The sequence below is a fragment of the Halichoeres trimaculatus genome, unplaced genomic scaffold, assembly GCF_033239565.1.
Source record: "Halichoeres trimaculatus isolate MK-OKI-2021-1 unplaced genomic scaffold, fHalTri1.1 fHalTri1_scaffold_3, whole genome shotgun sequence".
Classification (NCBI taxonomy): domain Eukaryota; kingdom Metazoa; phylum Chordata; class Actinopteri; order Labriformes; family Labridae; genus Halichoeres; species Halichoeres trimaculatus.
This window is the reverse complement of record NW_027437181.1, coordinates 9,751,881-9,774,557: the sequence shown is the minus strand read 5'-3', so window position 1 is coordinate 9,774,557 and position 22,677 is coordinate 9,751,881. Positions and strand designations below refer to the sequence as shown.

Sequence of the window (22,677 nt, the reverse complement as noted above, 5' to 3'; positions counted from 1 at the left end):
TCCTCCTGGATACTAAAATGATCTCTATCACAGTTTACTCTGTCACTGAACTTTATCAGGCTGATGAAAATACATGATATCAGTGTTAACGTCTCAGAAACTTAATATAAACAGTAATTGTTTTTAATTATAACATCTCCTCTTCTTGCCTGGTTAAGTTCAGTGTCAGACTAAAAACCAGATCTCTGTGGAGTCTAAAACATGGCGCTGACATGACTCTTGCTGTACGCCTGTGTTTTTTGCTTCATGTGCTGGTGAGCTTTCCATTTTTGTTTGGTTCCTAACATAAACAGGAAGTGCCAGCTGATTTGCTCAAAGACCTGCGGAGACCCTGCCAACAAAAACTAGAACAGACTGTGCGCCGAGAAAATGTTTACAAGTCTCTCCCATAAATAAGAGCCAATGAGCTGATGATGACTTCTAACTCAGTGATTGAGTTTCCTTCATGGCTAATGGCAGATGAAATGTTGGATTAATTGTTCTTTCATGAGGCAGGGATAATTATTCATGTATAAATCCTCTGCAGACTGAATGATTTGGTGGTAGATTTGTACTCTGGGAAGTCCTGTCTGCTTGTTTTAATCCTTCTGTGGGTCATTTTTCTTTTGCCTAATGCAGTTGGTGCCTGAGTTTCTCCCTGTAGTTATAATTTAGCACAAGTATGCTTGCTTCTAGAGCTGTTAATGTTGTTGACCCCATCCTTTTGAAGGACTGTACACCAAAAACCTCAAACAGAATTGATGATCAGTGAGGTCCTTCCCCAGGATGGATAATAAAAACTCTGGGGAAAGAGCAAATTTCGCACAAGAGACTTGTGCAGGGACTAATTCTGCACCCTTGATTTTCTTTGAAGAGAAGTTATTCAGTGTTTGTTTTTATTTCTTTTCCCATTTTCAGGCAGAGGAGCGGCATGGAAATGTGGAGGAGAGGTTGAGGCAGATGGAGGCTCAGCTGGAGGAGAAGAACCAGGAACTGCTCAGGGTGAGAAATCTGCTGTCACCGCTCAAGGCCTGCTTCGCATTTTTGGGGCCCTGAAATAAAAGCCAAATATCAATTAGCAATCAGTTGGGAGAAATTAAATGCAACCCTTTGATTTGTAGAGTGACTTTGTCTCCTTGACAAAGGAAATGTTACTGCCCATTCTTTGTTTTGGGTTGGGTGCTGTGCTGTCCGAGTTACCTTTGAAGGTTGGGAAGTAAAGTGTTGGAAAAGAATAACAAGTAATATCTAGCAGACAGATTTTAGAGCCAAGTGCTTTCACACTCACTCCTTGCATTGGTTTAGTAATTTTGGACGGTAATTGTGGATTAAGGACAAGAATCTCATGTGATGCATGAGAAGAGATCCTCAATGTGTCAAGTTTTTACCACCAAATGCATCTATCAATACAAATTCTCGAGGGAAGAACAAGCACTCTCTTCTTCAACCATTCAGCCAGCTAACTTTGTGCAGCCACTCCTCAAATACAAAAAAAGTTTAAGATTGCTGCTTTCAAAAAAGAAGAGTTACACGCATGTTAATCTAAAAAGCTGCAAACTTATACATATATTATGTTTCTACTAAGACTGTTTTGATGAATCTCACCAAACTTTTGCAGCTTTTTTAAGGTTTCAATACTCTTCAGAAATAAAGGAAAGTAACTGAAACAGCAAACAGGGTTGTTTTAGCTTATTCATGACTTCCCTGCATGTTTTTTACCTTGTGGGATAAACTCATGCTTGTTTCTCTGTTGAGAAGTCACAAACATCAACCTAAGGATTTGAAAGTGATGTCACCAGTATACTGAGGCAGATGGTGTGCCATGAGTACCTGCCTTTGTATCATCTGCTGATCCTTAGCAAATGCTTAAGAAAAAGTAGCTGATCAATAAAACAGTTCAGCTACTGAGAGATGCCTACCATTTCTGTTGCCCAGCTCATTTTCTTTTTCTTTTTGGAGCTTCACAGCAGTCAGGACAGTATAAAACCCCTTCTTTAAATTATACCCTTCCTATTTGTGTAGGCACGGCAGAGAGAGAAGATGAATGAGGAGCACAACAAGCGTCTGTCCGAGACGGTGGACAAACTCCTTTCAGAGTCCAATGAGAGACTTCAGCTTCATCTCAAAGAGAGGATGTCCGCTCTGGAGGATAAGGTACATGAACGTGACCAGTGTTTCAGTTCATACTTGAAGAGTCAGTGAGATTAGATGCAGAAAAGCAGAGGAACAATAAAAATTTGTTGTTCCCTCAGCGTGTGTGTCTCATGACTCTCAGGAAGAGATCACAGTGAAAAGCTCAGTCACTGGTTATCAGCTGTGGTGTCAGCTTGTTTCTATGTCTTCACAGAATTCCCTCATTAGAGAGTTGGACCACACCAAGAAGCTGATTGAGGAGTCTCATCACGAGAAGGTGAGGAGTGTGTAAAATACACAGTGTCCTCATAAAGTGTGAGGAAGTAAGAGGGGTTGACTTGAGAGAAGAAAGATGCCTTGGTCAGGGTTTCCTTCTGGCTGGATCCTTATAATTTTGAACTTAGATTACTAAAAGTCTTTTTCATTAAAGCCGACACAGTACTAACCTGCCCAAAAATCGCCCTGCCCTTTGTACTCTAATCTCAAATTAGCTTCCATCAAATCTAATGATGAATCTAGAAATGTGAGTTTAGCAAAGTCTGGAAGTTTGAGATTCAAAACATGTAGGAACCCTTAAAAAATCCTAATTTTTGTTTTGCCTCTTATAGCGATGATCAATGATTGTGTGAATGATCGACATGTCTGTAAATTGTGCCTAACAGGAGCAGCTCCTGATTCAAATAGAGACCATGAGAGCCGAGAGCGAACAGGGCCGGAGCAGGAGTAACTCCTTACTACATGGGTAAGACAGTTTGCCATTTTTCTCTACAGCTTAAACCTCTAACCTTTGGGAAATCTTGTGACTTTCTTTTGTCTCTGTGTGTTTTGCAGACGCTCTCAGCTGGGCAGCACTCCAGATTTCAGGTATCCAGTATCCGCCTCCTCCATGATGGACAGTAACTCTGATCACTATGGCAGCGCTTTGGTGCTGAGACGACCTCAAAAGGGACGCATGGCAGCGCTGCGGGATGAGCCATCCAAGGTCAGCCCAAAATCTGATGAAGTAGTGGCATAAAAATGATGAGTATGATCTTAAATTTAAACATCAGTAGGGTTGAAAATATTCTGTTTCTTGTCATCTTTTGCCTCCTTTAAAAAGCCTGATTTTCTGGACGGGTGTGGTGTTATTCTCGTGTTGTTTCCTATCACACTTTGTTTTTGCACTCTCTTCACTCCTCTACCTGCTTCAGTCTGATGTTAAAGTTTTCTCTGATGATTTCCTTCCTCTCCGTTTCTCTGTTTGCTTCCACTTTGGACATCAGCGACATGTAAGTCAGTGTGCTGAAGATAACTGTAACTGTTAAGGTCTATTTGTGTGATTAATTCATGAAAAATATTCCTTCCTGCCTGTGTTGTCTGCCTTTTCATCCTTTCCTGCCCTCAATACTCTGCTGTCTGCTTTCTGGATATTCTGAGTCTTGTTATCTGTCTCTTAATCTTCTCTGCCTCCTGTTTTGAACCTGCGTGGATGAATCCAGGTGCAGACTCTGAATGAGCAGGAGTGGGAGCGTATGCAACAGGCCAACGTGCTGGCAAACGTGGCTCAGGCTTTTGAGAGCGATATGGACGCTTCAGACCTAGAGGAGGACCGAGAAACTATTTTCAGCTCGGTGGACCTGCTGTCCCCTGGTGGCCAGGCAGACGCACAGACCCTCGCCTTAATGCTGCAGGAGCAGCTGGACGCTATCAACAATGAAATCAGGTACCAGCAGCTACACAGTTCATAAAACTAACAAAAGTTACACTGTGCTTCAGCTAACCTTTTCTTTTTTACCATCTTCATCAGAATGATCCAAGAGGAGAAGGAGAGCACCGCCATCCGAGCAGAGGAGATCGAGTGCAGGGTGGGAAGCGGTGAAAGTTTAGGAGGACGTTTCAGATCGATGAGCTCCATCCCTCCATCGCTGTGTGCAGGATCCTCACTTGGGGGCTCTCCCCCAGGCTCTGGACACTCCACCCCCAGACGAGTCCCCCGCAGCCCCAACAGAGAACTGGATCGCATGGGTGTCATGACCTTGGTAACGGCTCCATTACTTTTTTGATTCTCATCTAGGTTAACCCAAATGTACGAGCTTGTTTACATGAAGTGACTCATTTAGTTTTCTTCAGATAGTAGTTATAGTAGATATAATAATAGTAATAGAGCTTTTCCTTTCCATAGCTTGGGAAGAGAATCTTTTTTTCCAACCCTGGGCCCTTTCTCTAACATAATCGCTGTTTTAAAAAAACTCATCAGCTGACATCTGTGGAATTGGCTGTGATGACTGAAAATTTTGGTTTCAATGTCTGAACACCCTTGAGAAGAATCCCTACAGATATTTTGACAAGATATTTTTAGGGAAGCCGCATGAGGGCTAACCTCAAGGACTGTGACCTAAACTGAAAGTCTATATCCACACCCCACTACAGACATGATTTTGAAATGAAAACATAAACTACATTGCTTTCTTTAAATTAGGCGTATGCATCTAGCTGTATCAAATTGTGATGGAGTGCAACACGACCACAATCTTCATGTGCAGAGAGGATAAGTGCATGGTCAGTTAAAAAAATCTACAGAAAGAAGCAGATTAACACATCCTGAGTGTTGTTTGGTTTAGTCAAATCAACTCACAGTTTATTCATATATATTCATATATATCTAAGGGAAATTAAAAAGCAAGAAAAATAACAAAGTCATACTCAAAAGGTTTTAAAGACCAATGAGAAGAAATGCGTTTGAAACAAAGATTAGAGAGGGCCTAAGCAGCTCTTGTATTTTAAGTCAGACTGTTTTAAAGCAGCCACCGCAGAAGCTCTGTTTCCTTTGGTTTTGAGCTTGTATCTTGAGCTGTCTCAAAGAATCTGGTGTGTTGAACTCAGTGCTCTGGCTGGAGCATGTTGGTGAAAACACTCAGATGGATATGATGGTGCCAGATGGGCAAAACAATCTTAAACTGGATGCTGAAACTGCATTGACAGAAAAAAGGCCCACTTGGTTCAAAAGAAAGCATCAGTGACTCTTATAGAAACTTCTTTCTTCATACACTCCTTTTCCAACAGCCCTAGTTCGGCGCTAGTGCTAGTGCTTAGTTGATTCAAATTACTTTCTTTTTCACCATTGATCGTTGGTTACTGTAGCTCCGCCCCCGGCCTCCCACGTAGTTGGTGTTCTTGCTCAGCAAAGAGTAGGTGCTTGCTAAGCACCAGTTTTGAGGAACAAGAACCCCTGGAACTAGCACCAGCACCGGTTCGGTCGGAAAGGGGTAATAGAGGTCTGTTCTGTGATGTAGTCAGACAGTTTAGTCTAAGCCCATCCAAAACAAACTATCTGTGATGTGTTTGGATTGTCTGATTTACCTGCAGGGATAACTTTGAAGCTGTCACAGCATTTTACTAAAAAAGCTTCAAGATTTGTTTTATTTAAAACTGGGCCCAGGTTTTTCAAATATCTGAATTCTTTTTTGTGTCTGTTAAAAATAAGTATTTCTTCTCTTTGTAATGATTTCTGTGTTGCTGCTCTGGCTTGTTTTCATCCACAGAAACTTTAACACCCTCCTCTCCTGTGTTGTTATTATATGTTTATGCTGTCTTAGTGATAACATTGTGTGTGTGTGTGTGTGTGTGTATGTCTGAGAGATTTTAACCAAGTGTATGTGTAACTGCTCCCTGCCTGTAGCACTACTGCTATGACCCTTACATGATCCAGAGCTCAGTCACTTACCTGCCCTATGGAGCTACTGGCTTCACTCCTCCCCCTCAGGCTTATAGCTGTACGCCTTACCTCCAGGTACTCACAGATCTCTCCACAGCTTCCTCCGGGTGGGTGCAGCCTGCTTCTTTCTCTCTAAACTGACATCTTTGACCTCCAGACCTCTCATCAGGAGGGAAGTTTACTAGTCAGTGCTGCTGTTTGGTTAAGAAGATGATATCTGAAAAGCATCAATGGCTCTTGGTCTTGAGTCTTAACATAGCTGTGTTTTAATCTTGCTTTTGTAATCTTTCTGCCCGTCTTTGAAAGCATCAGTATCAGTGGTCAAGGGGGTTTCATACACAAGTCAGTCAGAGAGAAGGAATGCTTCAGGCTGATTCAATTAAACTTCTGCGCACCCCCTCAATTTCCTCTTCCTGTTCACTTTTTATAGCTCGGTAATCTCTCCCCTGCCCTGGCCTCAGTGTGTCAGTTGAGGAAAGGAAATGAGTGATTAGGTATTTTCCACCTTCAGGCAAGAGAAACTCTAAGAAATGTGGCACGCTGGTGGTTTATTTGCTCTGCTAATGCCAGGCCGGTGAGGAATGCAGAAAGGAAAAAATGTCCTTCATTTTTAGGTGCACAGTGGAAAATATGAGAGAAAGAGCTGTGGACCATAAATCCAGATGTCACGTTACTTTTACATCTACGGAGAGCTGAGTGTTACAGAAAGCATCCAGGATTTGAGTTTGTTTTTGTAGTATTAAAGTTTCAGCTCCCTTTTTCTAAGAGAGTAATGAAGATTTAGGCTTTGATTCCACAACAAAGAATATTCTGCCCTCCCTTTAGTTTCCTTCATTTTTCCTAAGGTGGCACCCATCCGGTCATCCTGACTCCACCTTCAGCGTGGCTGTTTGCAGTGTCTCCTGCCTGGCGTTGCTGTGCTCCTCCTGTTTCCAAAGAACGGCAACTCTTAACTGCACTATTGTCTCTGGTTCTCCTCTGCTGTGTGTGTGTGTGTGTCTGTGTGTGTTTGTGTTTGTGTTTGTTTTAGTGTGTGTCTGTAAATATATCTTTCTCTGCTGTCTTACTTTCTGTGTCTGCATGGCTTGGTTCCTCTGCTGGCCTTATGTGTGTCTCACTAACTGCTTCTCTCCTCTCTCCTTTTTTGCCACGCTTCAGCCTAGTGACCTGCGCAAGCACCGCAGGAAGGTAAACTAGAGGCCTGCGTCACTTGGCCCTGTCGGCCTTGTTACCCTTACTATCCTCACTTTAATCATAGTCACATTTATCTCCATGTCATTTCACAGTGTGCTATCTGCAAACACATCCATCTAAGTACTCCATTTCCCAAACACAGAGCTGTTTCAGTCTCTCTTATTTGATGTATGTCTTTATTCGTAAACCCATGTTTGTCAGACATTTGGCAAGATTATTCACATTTTCCATTTTCCTTCTTGTTATGAAGTCTGTTATAAAAGAGTCCACTCGTACCACTGAAAGAAGTATTTATTTCCAGTACCACCCACCCATCTTTCCTCTCCAAGTCCACTAAAGCTCTCAACACCCAACCTTAAAAAATGGAGAAGTGCCAATAGCTGTGTTTCCCATGTTAATCCTTTAATCTTCTTAAATTGAATATCAAAGAAAGGGGAGATGATGAGAAATAGGAAAGATATTCAGCCTTAAGAAATCAACTTTTCAACTACTGAAGTGCTAAGAATTTTGGTTTGTGTACCTAAATATTTTACCAGTCACTAAATGGTCAAAACTTGTTGCTAGACAGTCCTCAAACATCTTAAAAATTCTGATTATCCATAAAAAGTTATGAACAAAAAAAAAATCAATATGAGATCAAACAAGTTACGTGTTTTCTTTACCTGATACTTGTAAGAGTTCAAGTACAGAAATTGAGGGTGAGGACAGTGGAATAAATTGATGGATCAGAACTTGACTCTTCCCATAAAACCTGGAAAGTTCTAAGTGAAGACTGAGCCAAAGGTTCCTCACCCCTGAGTCAGATCTCAATGTGCCACCAGTACAATGGCTCAGCTCCACATAGGGCCAACACAAGGCTATGCCTCGTGATGAACAGATGATTGACCCCACATTCCTTGTTTTTTGATATCTCTGCTGTGTATTCTCCCTCTCAAACTCTGGATCTTCTGAGAAATATAGGACCAGAATCATGAAGGTCTTAATTCGTCCAGGAAACATCCACACTAAGGCTTCAGGGTTTGGTTTTAGTTACCAGTTAGTAGTAATCCTTCTGATCAGGCACATCTCTGGGTTTTCCCTAAATCACAAACAGGATGTGAAACAGAAAGACTTCCAAACACCAGACAAAGCTGAAAGGCCGCTGTGAATAATCAAATTACTGAAATCTCACTGTTTTTGATTTTTTTGTTCTATTTTTTTTTGGAGTCTTCACTGCTTCATTTGGTTTGCTACAGAGATCTTAACTCACTTTTTATGCGTGCAGATATTCTTTCTGGGTGAATTATTCTTTTTTTGTAGTGACTGTAACTCCTTGCCATAATAAGAGCTACCGTTCAGCTGGAGCTACTCAAACTGAATATTATTCATTATCTAAAGTAGACGAAACTCCAGTGGTAGTTAGACTTGTCTCTATATCAGTACAAATCTTAGCATTTAATATATATGGATTTAGGATGCCACTTTAAAGTCTAAATAGATTAAAATCCAGACTGAAACAACTTGAAAACATGTTGCTCTTCTATGTTACACAGTCGGCTCAGGACGATAAGGCCACCATTCGATGTGAGACATCGCCCCCCACCACTCCACGCTCCATGCGCCTGAACAGAGAGGCGGGCCATGCTGCAAGCCACGAGGACATCAGAGACATTCGAGGGTGAGACAAACAACTGTTCAGGAGTCTGTCTGCTGTGAACCAAAATATGATTTCGGGCTGTATAAATAGGCTTTCTGGCTCATTGTAATAGCAGATTGGAGATTAACAGATAAGCTCCCAGATTTGATAAATGATCAGTCCGACAGGTTTTTTAGGTACAGATTATCAAAAGTGCCTCATCTTACCTGGCTTACTCTCTCTTTTATTGGCTTAAAGCTGATGTGACATTTCATTTTGACACCAGCAGTGCATCTCTTTTATCATCCTTTTTTTTCCTCATTCTTCTTCTCTAACCTCTCTCTGTTCACTCCCTCAGTCTGGCTGGCCTCCAGGACGGTCAGGGTAGTAACCCCAGCAGCAGTAACAGCAGCCAGGACTCACTTAATAAAGCAGCAAAGAAGAAGAGCATCAAGTCTTCTATCGGACGCCTCTTTGGGAAGAAGGAGAAGGGCCGACCCAGCATTCCCAGCAAAGACTCTCCCAGCCAAGGTCAGACACGTACAAGGTTTCTACTCCCTGAAGAATACAAGTTATGCTATAAGAGCACTGCCATCATCATAAAGAATTCAGCACAAGTAGACTTAATTAAGGGAGATGCATCAGATATTTCAGACCACACACTTAGGTTAAGGTATTTTTTTTAATAACATGTTGATATAGCAGAGATAAACAAGACCCACCAGCACCCCTTTTCCACCAAGCCAGTTCTGTGTGTTTCCGTCATAGACTGTAAAAAAAAATGAACGTCATCCTGCTCGGCTTGAAATGAGGGCACCACAAAACTTCTCCCCCTGGTGGCTGGCTGCAGTATAAGCCAAAAATATCTATCTCCTCAGCCATCCCAGATGTCCAATGGTCAAGCTTTAAGAATTGATACACCTCGTAGAAATGTTTCTCACATCCCATTGTGGTGGTGAATTAAAGATATTATTTGGCTGCTTTGTATTCAATTCCTCTTTTTATCTGAAAAGTTTTGTTTTCATTAGTTATAAAAGGTTAAAAACATGGCTATACGTCACATTTAACCATGATTGACAGCTGCTCTTCTTTTGTATTTCTTTCGAGGATTGTAAAATATGTCAGGAGGGAGAGCCAAGAGGAGATTAAACTCTCAAAAGAAAAAAAAGTTGTTTTTTTTGTCATCCAGCTCCACTCTGAGTCCCTCGTAGCCTCTACTGTGCAGACTCTTTCTGCACAACAGCTGCCAATGGCAGCGTCTGTGACGGGGGCATTTTGGCTTCAAGACCATACAATGGTAAATGGTGAAGCCACGCTATACAGTCTATAGTTTCCACCACTAAAGACCTGGCCCCAAGCCAGAAAAAAAAACCAGCTCTATTGTAGCGCCACCTCCCAGCTGACAGGAAGAATAACCGCTTCCATCAGGGACCAGAGTTAAAAACACTGATGTGGCTAAAAGCAGCCTTACTACAAATAAAATCCAACTGTTTCCAGACCTAGGGTTATGGAGCTGTCTTAATACTTCAGGTTTTATTTACTGTTTCATGCAAACATCATAAAATCCTGTGATTAATGGATTCACATTTATTTCCTGCAAATTTCTTTAAGCTCCATTTCTGTTTTGGGAAAATTGGTAATGCAAAAGGATGATGAACTTCCACACTGTAGCTCACATAACACTCTAGCTGACTGTCTTTCCTATTCCTCCTGTCAGGATTGAGTTTCTTTTTTACCTTTTTCTGTCAGTCTGTTGCTTTCCTACTGCTTTAGATGAAGAAACTTGAAGGCTGATCACGCTCCTCCCCTGAAGATCAGCAGTTAAAAAGTGAAGTGTGGCGTGAGAGTAGTTGAATTTTAGGCACAAATTCACAGGGGATTTTTGTTGAAGAGACCTAACACACATTTCCTGAACAAAATCAGCAGAAATCAGACATTCATCTTGATCAACAGGTGGTAGACACAGAGCTCATGTTCCTCATAGGAGTAAAAAAAAAACCTCACATAAATTCAATACATATTTACCATCATCCAGTGTGACACCCTGCTGTGTCTATGTTCCTTTCAGCATACAAGTTAATTTTTTTGTTTTTGTTTCAGCTGGCACTCCTGAGGCAGAGGGCTCTCCGAAGGACGGTTTAGGAATGGGAACCCTCGGAGGTCCGGCTGAGAAGAACCGGAAGCTCCAGAAGAAGTGAGTGTCACCCTGACAGACCACCCTCTGCTCTCGCTTTCACAGACAGAGGGAAAACTTTTTAAGTTGACAGGATGCCACCCTATTCAACAAGATTATGATGTATTAATAATGTGAAGATGTTCTGTTATTGTGAGCTTGGCGCTGCTCACTCCCTGCCACCTCAGTCACGCTAACTCCAACAGGCTCATCTTGCTTCCGCTCCACACCCATTTGTTTCCACTCAGCCACCCTGATGATTTCCCTTCATTCTTAGTTTGTGCCAACGCCATAAATATTGTTTTGCTTCCATGTAGCTCTTAAATTACCATCAGTTCATTCTTCTCTGTATTGTTTTCCAACCCCCCTCTTCTTTTTGTTCTGTGATCATCCCCTTCTCATTCACTGTAGTCCAAAGACCGGGTAAGTCGGTTCTCGTTCCCTTTTTTGCTTTGCCTTATCTTCTTCCCACACTTGGCTTCACATTGACCTCACCACTAGCTCTGAGGACCCCAAACAACTGTCCCTTCGAATGTCTGATGGCTTTTCCATGCTGCTCTTTATCCTGCTTTCCACAGCGGAGCTTGACTAACAGGAATGTGTGTGTGCTGATTTTTAGTGAGTGACACTTTTTCCTCTTGCAGTTTTCCTCTCAGAGCATGAAGCGATGCACTGCAACTCCAGGAAAAGATAGTCATTGGGGGACTTAAGTTTACTTTTGAGCATTGTGTTTGTCAGAAACATACAGTGTGCTTCAGTAGAGTCACTGTGTTGCTGTAGACGTATGTAATTATGATTTCGTGTAAGTCAAGAACAGGCTCTATCTGTTATCTTTGATTATGTTGCCAGATCCAAACAGAGGATGGGCTTGTTCTTTATCAGTGGCCCACAGCCCCATCTAGTGGCCAACTGCTTCCTCATTTATAACATAAGTTGTCATCAACATAGTCATGAAGTTCCAGGGATTCTTTTGCTAAATGGCATTGTTCTTCATCTCAGACTGTGAATGTGCATGAAATGGATGTTCAGAGTTCAGAAAGCCATCACCAAAGTTTCCCTGAGTACTTTCTTTGCATGTTAAGATCTCTTGAGGTCATGAGGAATGCATTTATAAGACGGTCTGTATCTGAGTGGACTCTTAAGGCACTGGTTCTGGGAGAAAACTCTTCATCTAATACAGTTCCTCCTTCCTAAATGTGATGTCCTTTAAATTCTGATTTTTAACAGAGACTGACCAGCTAAGCAGGGTTAAGAAACACATCTGGTCTGCGTAGGCCAATGTTTCTAAACTAGATGAGCATGTCTCTGTTTGACACTCTCCGGGATTCATTTTCTCCGTTTTCTCTCAAACTCCTGCTCTCTGTTTTGGACATGCATGTACGTTGATGTCTTTGGGCTTGTTTACATGTGTGCTCTGAGGGTGAATTTCATTGGGTGCATATTGAAGGTTGTTTTGGGCTCTGTGGATTTGGACTTCTTGCTGTGTACGTATGTTTTTTTTTTTTAAGTTAGCTATAATATTTGTTTTGTGTCTCAGGCATGAACTACTGGAGGAAGCTCGCAGGCAGGGCCTTCCATTCGCCCAGTGGGACGGACCAACTGTCGTGGTTTGGTTGGAGGTACGACACAGATATATAGTGCTTTCAAGAGTCTCTAATATTTTTTAAATTATTTTTTGTCTTAACAACTAAGAGATACCAAAAGTTTGGGAATTATGGCAGCAGGAAGTTACAGAGAGTACTTTCAAATCCTACGCCAGGTTTCACTTCATGTATACAAGTTTCAGTCAGATGTCAGAGAGGAGTGTGGTGCGAAGTAAATCTGTGGAGAATTACTAGATCATCAAGTGCAGTGCATTTTCAGGCGAACAGAGTTTCAGAGATTAATATTTAGTGCATAAAAGTAGTTTCAAGACCTTGAATATACTTAACATTTCACTCTCCCTCTAGAAATCCCTGCAAAATACATCGCTTAAAAATTGTGGTGCAACATGAGCTTCCTTTTGATTTCTCCTCATAACAAAAGTGTCTTTTTTATTGATTCCCTCATAAAATAGAGATGCAGCTTTCAGGGATTATGAACAACCGTACAATTTCATTAAGCAGATATTTTATCCCAAGCTTTGTACAAGACAAGCAAGAATTAAGTAGGAAGGGAAAACTTTAGTATTTCAGAATCAAAATGAGAAATACTTTATTGATTCCCAAGGGGAAATTGCTTTTTAGTTAAAGCCGCTCCCTTAAAAAAGTGTTAAAAATAGAAAGTACAAAATATAAAATTATAAGATGTGAGAAATTACAAAATATACAAATATAGGAAAGTACAGAATGGAAGCAAAAGTGCACGTGAAATTGAATATAACTATAAAATATAAGTATGAGCATTTGCTGTGAATATGGTACTAGTATACAGACATAAGTTATAGATTATTTATGATGATATTTGTTATTATTTTACAAGTAAGTTAGTAAACGCTCTTGTTTGCACAACAGAATCTCTTTGCAAATAGAGATGTAAATTAAAAACTAAAAATCATGGGAATTCTCTAGAGGAGACTGGAGAAAACTTTTAATGTGTAAAAAGGAAAAAAAAAAAAATTCTCCAAGACAGCATTGAAAACAGGAGTGAAACGATCATCTTCACAGTAAAACCTAACAGCCTTATCATAATAATCCGGCCTGTGTGTGCAACAGCTTAACATGTAAGAAAAAAACCTCAATTTACACAGATTATTACCAAAATGGCTAAAGGCATGAATAACCAATGTAACACTGTCTGCATGTGCTTAGTTGAGCACAAGTGAAACCAGTCGCTACAATTCTAAACCAGTCCTTTAAGCCTGTTTCATTGCTGACTGAAGCTTTCTACCTGAACAAATCAAAAACCTTTCTCACTCAGTAATCTTTGAGATTACAAGTATAAGAAAATAGAAAGGCCAGGTTCACACAATCTTTCGTTTTTCCTCCCTCCTCCGCCTGACCAGCTGTGGGTGGGCATGCCAGCCTGGTACGTGGCTGCGTGTCGTGCCAACGTGAAGAGTGGAGCCATTATGTCAGCGCTATCGGACACAGAGATCCAAAGAGAGATCGGCATCAGCAACCCGCTACATCGACTGAAACTCCGCCTTGCCATCCAGGAAATCATGTCCCTCACCAGCCCGTCAGCCCCGCCCACCTCCAGAACGGTAATCATCTGTCCGGATCATCTGTTGATTGATACAGATTTCACAGGATGCATACACCTAGCTGATTATTTCCTTTTAAAAGTCTGTTGTGAATCAGTTTTCTAATCCAAAGTGCTGATGATGCCTTTAAATTCTCATCTTTTATTTTAACGTTTCAACTCCTCACAAAGTTAACATGTACTAACTGGCTGAAACTGCTTCTTTGTTTTACTCACCATGAGTTAAAATCTTTTCTTCTTACTGATTTCTTCCTGTCCGTCATCACTCTTCCCTCTTCACACACTTCTATCACTTGATTGGGGGCGGGGGTGTCACATGATCAGACCACAGGAAACGTTTGGGTCACACATGAAGAAATGGAAAGTTTGGCTGCCACACCTCCTACGGTTAGTCTTCTCTGATTGGCTGGTGCTCTGGTAGTGTCTCGCCTCTGTGGTGACTGTGAGGCTCGTTCCAAGTTGCCAATAAGACGACCAGTCCTTACTCACTGCATGCTCACTTTATTATTTTACAGTCTGGCTTGGTTCAGTCTGACCCGGCAGCTTGAAACGCAGCCTTTTTCTTTTGGTAGTCTGTGAAGTAATCCCACCACCGTTACCCATCTTACCATGAGTAGTTCAGTCCTGTTTGTTTGTGTGTGTTTGTGTTCTCGTTAGAGATTTGTTGATTAGAGAAACATCATCTGCTAAATTTACACCACTTTTGTGTAATTTGTTCTGAATCATTTGTGTTGTAGTCTGCTAAAACAAGAAAACTATGCATGAATTACTTCGTCTTGCTGCCCAATGTGAATCAAGGACGTGAGATGTGATAGCATTTATCACAAGACAACTAATTTAATCATTAGCTTTATAACAATTCAAATGATGATGTCAATCCAAGCACATGAGTCAGATCCAGCCCAAATAAGTTTCTTAACTTCACTGAAAGAATCTAAATATCTTATCTCCAGCTTTGGCTGTTTGTTTTCTTTCCTCACCCCTCTTATTTCCCCTTTGAGTTTGATTTCTTATCATGAGTTTGTATTGCTCGTAGTTGTTTTATTTTGAATGATACTCTCCACATTGATCTGCTCTAACCCAGCACTGCTGCCTCACTAACTCCTCGCCTTTCTGTTCTTCTCACCATGCTCACTCTAACCATGCTAACACCAGGAGGATGACGAGGGTAGCTGGGCACAGGTTTGCACACATTCACTAAAAATCTCACCCCTTTGACACCTCTGCTCTTAACTCCTACTCTAAGTTAGGTTTTTTTGGTTTTTAGTGACTCACAGAGGAGATGTCACTACGGATAAAATGCTCAGTGTGCATTTACGACAAGCTTGTTTTGAATGGTCTGTTCAAAGTTTGGAATCGTTTAAGCTTTTATCCGTTTCTTTTACAGCAGAAGCATTTTTCCCCTCTCTAAATACTAAAAAGTCAAGTTGTTGAAAGGTTTCCTAAATGATACAAGCACTGAAATGTAGAGGCTAATAAAATGAATAGTTTGGCACACAGAAAAGGGACTGATCAGAACAGTAGATCAGATGGACTGGAAAGAGAAACTGTAATAGGGGAAGCGAGACATGCTGATGTGTGTAAAGCAGGGGTCTTAAATGTTTTTCAGAACAAGGACCCCCTTACTGATGAAGATATGGTTGGGGGACCCCCCCTACTTAATATAAACAATGTGTATTAAATTGTATTTTAAATTAAACAGGGCCTAGTGCCATGTACACTGTAATTGTGCATTCACTACTAAGCTATCCAGAAAATACACAGGTTAATGTATTAATACTTTCATTTAAGATATTTGAGGGGTAAAGTGAGTTGGGAGTAAGAAATATTTAAAAATTTGCCTCATAAAAGAAAAATACCATGGACCCCAGATGGATGGAGCATTACATTTCAGAAATTTCAGTGGACTCCTTTTCCCTCCACCTCCAACACAGGTTCAGCATTGTTCCGTGAAAAACATAATTTTATACCTTTTGTTTTACACTTTTTTCTAAATAATTTCACTTAAACTTTATTTTATCAGGAAATAATACTCCAGATTGAGATACAAAATCCACTTTGTAAGGGAGTCCTGACTAGGATGGCAGTATTCACACAGAGAGTGGGACAGAACAATAGACAGCAAGTAAACATTTCATTAAACAATGAATTAGCAGCTTTTACAAGCTGCTCAGACGGTACTTAACCCTAAATAAACCAGCTTTAGGTGAGCTTTTAGCTAAGATGAGGGAGCACAAACACTGAAGGCACTATGCCTGAAAACAGAGTGAGTCCAAGGAATAACAAACAGAATTTGAACTGCAGATTACAGCCAGTCACAATGTTAGAGTCAGTAAAGAGTGTGAATAAGATGGTAGATCATTACTCTCACAAAGAACTATTCAGCAATGCTCCATTCTTCACCAGTGTGGGACACTGAGTCAATATTTTAGAGAGGCTGATGTCACATGTAAGAATATCAAATTCAAGAACAGATGAAATGTTTAGTTTAAAAAAGTTCCTTTTTTTCCAACATACCATTTATAACATTGTGAAACTCAGTGATGCTTTAGTGAAAGAGAAAAATCAGGGCTTTTGATCTGTGGTTAAGTTTGGATGAATTGCAGTGATAAGGTTTCACAGGAAACTCGTGGTTTAGAGATTTTTATCACAGGTTTCTTCTGTGGTTCCTGTACTGGAAGTCATGTTTCCTGTGTCAAGAAAAGAAAAGATAACTAGAAGGGAAAAAATTGTTAACACTGTAAAAATACGTATTTACAGCAAAATGTCCATCAACTGTCAATTTGAACTCGATTGATAGTTAGAGGAATCATTAATAGTTCTGTAACCTCACAAGAAACAAGTCTAACTTCAGAACGGTATCATGTTTGATTAAAATTAGATCTAATAAGAGTAGTTCATATGTTTGTTTTTACTCCTACTTTGTAAGCACTCTGTACAGATCCATACAACATGTAAACACATATCAGTATGTCCGAACAGCAGGGAATGTTGAATAGATGGAAAAAATCAAGAAATGCTGCTTTTGTTTAAAAAAAGCATCATTCCTGATAGTTTAACTTGTTAATGATGAGACGCTCCATAGATAAATCAGGTCACGAATGGAAGTCTGACTTGTCAGATTGTTGGTTCACCAGCACAGATGATAAAATCTTTGCTGGTTTGCAGAGAAATTAGTAAGCTAATTTTTCAGGCTTTAAAAATTGTCTCCAGTGTTTAAGCCGTCTCCTCTTTGGCTTCAGACTTTGGCGTACGGAGACATGAACCATGAATGGATTGGTAATGAGTGGCTGCCCAGCCTGGGTCTGCCTCAGTATCGCTCCTACTTCATGGAGTCCCTGGTGGACGCCCGCATGCTCGACCACCTCACCAAGAAGGACCTCAGGGGGCAGCTCAAAATGGTCGACAGCTTCCACAGGTACTTGTGTCAAGTAGAGGTCAACTTATGGGGCGATTTTTTTTTAGGTAACAACAGCTAAGAAGCTTTTTGTGTGTCTCTGCAACAGGAACAGTTTTCAGTGTGGGGTTATGAGTCTGAGGAGGTTGAACTACGACAGGAAGGAGCTGGAGAGGAGGAGAGAAGCGTCTCAGACTGAGCATACAGGTACAAGACCCTCTGATTCCTCAGCTCAACTCAGCTCTGTGAATTTAACTCCTGTCCAAAGAACACCTGAAGACATGTTGTTCTGTCATTGCAGAAGTGCTGGTGTGGACGAATGAGCGTGTGATCAGCTGGGTTCAAGCCATCGGGCTCAAAGAGTACAGCGCAAACCTGTACGAGAGCGGAGTCCATGGGGCTCTGTTTGCTCTGGATGAAACCTTTGACCACAACACCCTGGCCCTCCTGCTGCAGATCCCCACACAGAACACACAGGTACTCACAGCCCATCACATCAGCCTGTACATGAAAAGAAATGGCGGTTCTCAGAATTTACTGAAAAGAAAACTCAGTCACATTTTTCATTGTAGTTAAGTTCATTATATTCAGTAACAGTCTGATCCTTTCTCCTCCCGTTTTACTCCTCTAGGCCAGAGCAACTCTGGAGCGTGAATACAACAGTCTGCTGGCCATCGGCACAGAGCGGAGAATGGAAGAGGTGATAAACACACACACAGACACACACACACACAGACTGTTTCACACAAGCTGAGTGAGAACTTATCTGTGAAACTAACACATCTTGTCTTTCCTTCAGGATGACGATAAGAACTTCAGGCGAGCTCCCTCATGGAGGAAGAAGTTCAGGCCCAAAGACATGAGGGGGATGCCGTTGGGTGCGTCAGACACCCTGCCCGCCAACTTCAGAGTGACTGGCAACAGCGCGGCTTCATCTCCCTCCACGCAGCCAAAGAGGAGCCCGATGGACGGTAAGCAGACCCCAGTTTGAAACACAAGCATGTGTGTGTGTGTCTGTGTGTGTGTGCGTTATATGCTCTGTCAATGCTGCTTTTCACTCAGATATATACTCTAATAAAGGGGCCAGAATGAGGCCTGAACTCTTTGACCTTCTTTACTCCTGATGTCAACACACATCTGTGAATTCATCGTGGCAGTTCTCTTGTGGGAGCAGAATTCCCAAGTCTAAATCTGCCAATTTAACAAAGACAGCGAAAGAGAAATTAATTGCTCATATGAGGAGAATAGGAGAGAAACTAAATATGACAACAAAGCATCACAGCAAGGGAGTAAGTTGTTACTGTGACTTTTCACCCCTGTTACTCTCTGCAGAGCTATTAAACACAACCACACAACCACTGCTTAACACAGATGTGAAGCATGGATCTAAGTTTTGCAGCTGCTCTTCACAGTGACGGATTTGTATCTCTACTCTGTTCTCTGTCAGCCTGCAGCCAATGACACAGCTCACAAGACCTGGCCCTGATGTACTTGTTTTTGTTCTGTTTTATGTGTGTGATAGTTACACTTCTGCACAATGAGCCACACATGAAAATGTCCCAGACACAGCAACAAGATGCGAAAACCAGGAAGTAAAACAGACACCACCACACTTTGACTTGAATGTCAGTAGTAGGTTACATTTTTTGACCAATCAATCAAGGCTTTTAAATTTTGGGTGCAGGAATTCTATTTGTAATGAATGAGGTGTCAAATTTAGGGATGTTCAATACTACTTTTTCCCGGACCGATACCAGCACAAGTACTCCCTCTTGAGTGCTCACCTCTACAGAGTATTGATACTACTAACACTTTTGATACACTACATTTCAATTCCCAGTGACAGATCATTTTGAACAAACACAGCACAGTCACTCTTCAACGAAGTCCAAAATAAAACACAAACAACTCTCTCTGAGATTATTATTATTATTATTTTTAATTAATTAACAAAAGTGAAAAGTAAAACTAACAAACATCAGAGTTTAAGTATTTTTTTTTACTCGCCAAAACCCAGTCAATTTAGTTGGTCATAGTGTCTCATTAAAGTTTCAAATACAGCAACTGACAACCCAATGTTCCAATAAATAAGAATGGACATTTTCAAAGTAAATTTACTTAATTTCTCAGCAAGTTCAATCAGTCAATCAATCCATATTTATATATTGCCAAACATAACAAATGTTATCTTAAGACTCTTTCTAAAGAACTTATACATTAACAGACCTGTTAATGTTGATAAAATGTTATTAGCGGCAAGTTGCATTCTCAGCCCCATTCTTTAATTGAGAGTGTTGTGAAAGTATCTCACTTATCTCTTGCGTCACTCATGAATGACTCGGAGTGTGTATAACTCTGAGGTCTTTGCCATTTCCTAGCCTTTCTTCACAGGTGATCTCAGACACATTAGTGCACTCAGTGCTCCTAGAAAATTTGTCAGTCACATCCACTGTGTTGAAATCAGGAGTAAACAGGACCTCTACTCTTCTCGAATGGCTTTGCTGCTTTGCTGTTCATGACGCTGTGACTAATGGCATGTCTCTGCATGTGATTTTGCCAACATGGAAACACAGGAAGTCAGTCTATACAGAGGCTGGATACTGCCACAGTCAGGACCTACTCTTGTTAACACACAACGGTAAGTTCACTCTATGAATCACAGCATACTGTACGGCCTTTACCTCACTGCAGATCTCCAGCTTTCTCGATCTCCAGTTCTTGGCTTTAATAACGCACGTTGCTTCTCCTCTCTTTCTCTCTGTTTCTCCCCCAACCCATCCCTGGCTTCTGTCCTGCTCCCTCTCTCACGTCTGGCCACCTTTCTCTCCTTCTCAGTTTATCCTCATTATTTCTATAGGTAACCGCTGGTCAGAGGACGAAGGGGAGTTCCCTGCGTTCAAGACCAGGATGATGAACTGAAATGACTTTAAGGACGCTAACAAGATGTTTGTTTTTGTCGTCATCACAGAGAGAGACCTTACTCACCAATCTCAGTATCCCTAGAGGAAACGTTCTAGATTTATCTATGGTTATTATATTTATGTAAACCAATGGGACATTTTAATGATTTTTAGAGTAACTATAACCCATTTATGCCTCTTTCCCTTTTAATCAACCCACTTTTTAATAAAAGAAACATTTCTCCACTGTGCCCGTATTAAGCTGAGCTCTCAGATGTATGTAACTGAATGTTTCTAAGGTCTGGAGTTTGTATATTTCTACCAACAGACATTTTATCTAATCTTTTTTATAATCCTGATTCTATTGACCAGATGTATGTTTTTTGTTTCCTCTTTTTGATTTGAATTCTAATCACTGAACTTATGCTTAAGTGACTTTGATATGTGATATAACTTAATTCATATCTGCCCTTGTTGTCATTTTTGTAGCTTCTTACCTGTGATTTTGTGTAAATGCAGCTCTTAGGTCAACAGATGTGTGAATATCAGACAGATTGCTGGAGTTTCACAAACTGCTCGACACTGTGAGTCACCCATTGCCGATAAAATAACTGCTGGCAAGCTGGGCGATGGTGACAACAGATATCATGTGAAACACACAATATATCTTTTCTTTTCTCTAACTTTCATATCTACGAAACCAAAATGAAACTCTTGAATTCTAAGAATTAAAGCCATATATCAGTAGCGAAAAACAAAACTGAGGGCTTCTTTCGGATACAAGTGGAAGCAGAATTGGAGGTTCTCTCTCTTGTTGACCTTGCATGCGGAAACTGCTCCACATATCCCCGCCCAACCACGACCCTTTAACAAAAACCAACCTTCCTCACCTCTGGAGAATCACACACGGACTCATCTGTACAGGAGGACTTAGAAAAGAAGGACTTGTAGAGTACGGAAGAGTTGGACGTGTGGAAACTCCTTCAATGGACCAACTTCACTGAGGCCTCAGTTGATCCCCGCTGAGCTGTGACTGGAGGCGGTGCGGGCGATCCACCCAGCAACCTTTTTTAAAAACACTTTGTACGAAGATTTCATATCAAGCCTTATTGTTTCTTAACTCTTCTCTGTCGTCTCTTATTTATTATCACTCATCCACGTTGTGTTTGTCCGTATACTTTCATAGCTGAAGCTCCAGTTTGCTCCTATGAATGTAGCAAAGCTCCTCACCTCTCCCAACACCGGTTCCAGCATCAGTTTTTTAATAACAAGAAGGAACCGAAGACTTTCTTTTTCATGTAGTCAAAGCTTAACGTAGAATCGCTTTTTTCTGTTTGTGATTTAGACATTTATGCACAATGCAAATCATGTTGCTGTTTTTTTCCTGCTCTTCCCGTTGAATCCTCTGATCTTGTAACAATGATGTACAGTCTGAGTACTTTTAAACTATTTTTATCACAATATTATTTATTGCTTACTTTCAATAAAATACTGAAACTTATTTTCCACGGCAGATAAAAAGACTAGAGCTTGTCTTTTTAAGATTCTCCTCTTTTCCTGTCCCGTTTTTGTTTTAAGAAAAATGGAGTAAAAAACTATCGACCAAGTCATTGTGAGTGTGTCTGAATGGATTTTGTCATGATAGTTACTCGTCCATGCTTATTTGTGTGTTTTTCAGCCAGTGCTGCTGTTTTAAGTGGGTTCTCACAAGTTTTCTACAAATCTTTATTCAAGCACAAATAACGGATAATAATAACTTATGATTGTTGGTTAAGGCTAGAATTTATTATCACCCAGAAGTGCACAGAGACAAGCGATAAGACAGGCAAAGTGCATAGAATATTACAGGAAGGTACATTTTCAGGGATGGTAATTTGCAGTAGGACTCTGTATTAGACTTTGCATATTTTCACTATTTAAATTAGTGAAAATGTGACAATCCAAGAGTCAGTTTATACAAAGTACAAATTTTCAAACATGGTTCTGTGTTTCACTTAAAAGAAATATATTGTGAAAAGCTCAGAGAGGTCAAAATTCTCAAAACTTACTTAAGTAATCCCAAATTATCACCAAAAGAAATTCGGAGAAATGAGATCCTGAACTGGTAGTTTGAGTTGAAATTTTCTGTTTCCCTCGTCTACACAGAGATGTTACCAGGTGTTCACTCCCGTAGAAGTGAGTCAATAACTGTGAACTTGTGTGATTAACTGGGAACTTGTGTGATATCTAAAATTAAGTTTTATATCAGTTTGATGACATATTTTTGAAATGTGTATGTGATGCATTTAATTAAAGTCTTTCACTTTCAGCGTTTGCCTTTTAAGAAAAGAATTTAAAAGAAAAATATCAATTATTTGTATTTTAATGAATGTGTCTCAACCAGCCAGGGATTAAAGTTTTCTTTTCTTT

The 22,677-nt window shown here is 40.6% G+C and overlaps 1 protein-coding gene across 10 annotated transcripts in view; it reads left to right on the top strand.

Annotated features, from left to right (window-relative positions):
• Positions 1-22,146, top strand: part of ppfia1 (PTPRF interacting protein alpha 1) — a 46,440-nt gene extending 24,294 nt beyond the window's left edge. Inside the window, exons 11-32 of one of the 10 annotated variants that reach the window (XM_074667257.1) lie at positions 898-981; positions 2,002-2,133; positions 2,327-2,389; positions 2,775-2,854; positions 2,944-3,094; positions 3,591-3,814; positions 3,899-4,130; positions 6,965-6,994; positions 8,533-8,657; positions 8,974-9,146; positions 10,716-10,809; positions 11,200-11,211; positions 12,326-12,407; positions 13,772-13,972; positions 14,296-14,358; positions 15,127-15,153; positions 17,214-17,389; positions 17,478-17,575; positions 17,670-17,845; positions 18,000-18,068; positions 18,168-18,339; positions 20,226-22,146. In XM_074667257.1, the coding sequence (XP_074523358.1) occupies positions 898-981; positions 2,002-2,133; positions 2,327-2,389; positions 2,775-2,854; positions 2,944-3,094; positions 3,591-3,814; positions 3,899-4,130; positions 6,965-6,994; positions 8,533-8,657; positions 8,974-9,146; positions 10,716-10,809; positions 11,200-11,211; positions 12,326-12,407; positions 13,772-13,972; positions 14,296-14,358; positions 15,127-15,153; positions 17,214-17,389; positions 17,478-17,575; positions 17,670-17,845; positions 18,000-18,068; positions 18,168-18,339; positions 20,226-20,287 (2,526 nt within the window). In that variant the 3' untranslated portion in view covers positions 20,288-22,146. Of the gene's footprint in view, positions 1-897; positions 982-2,001; positions 2,134-2,326; positions 2,390-2,774; positions 2,855-2,943; positions 3,095-3,590; positions 3,815-3,898; positions 4,131-6,964; positions 6,995-8,532; positions 8,658-8,973; positions 9,147-10,715; positions 10,810-11,199; positions 11,212-12,325; positions 12,408-13,771; positions 13,973-14,295; positions 14,359-15,126; positions 15,154-17,213; positions 17,390-17,477; positions 17,576-17,669; positions 17,846-17,999; positions 18,069-18,167; positions 18,340-19,941; positions 20,007-20,203 lie in introns of all 10 variants that reach the window. The other 9 variants (XM_074667259.1, XM_074667265.1, XM_074667258.1 and 6 more) reach the window with 9 other exon arrangements.
• The last annotated feature ends 531 nt before the right edge of the window (positions 22,147-22,677 follow it).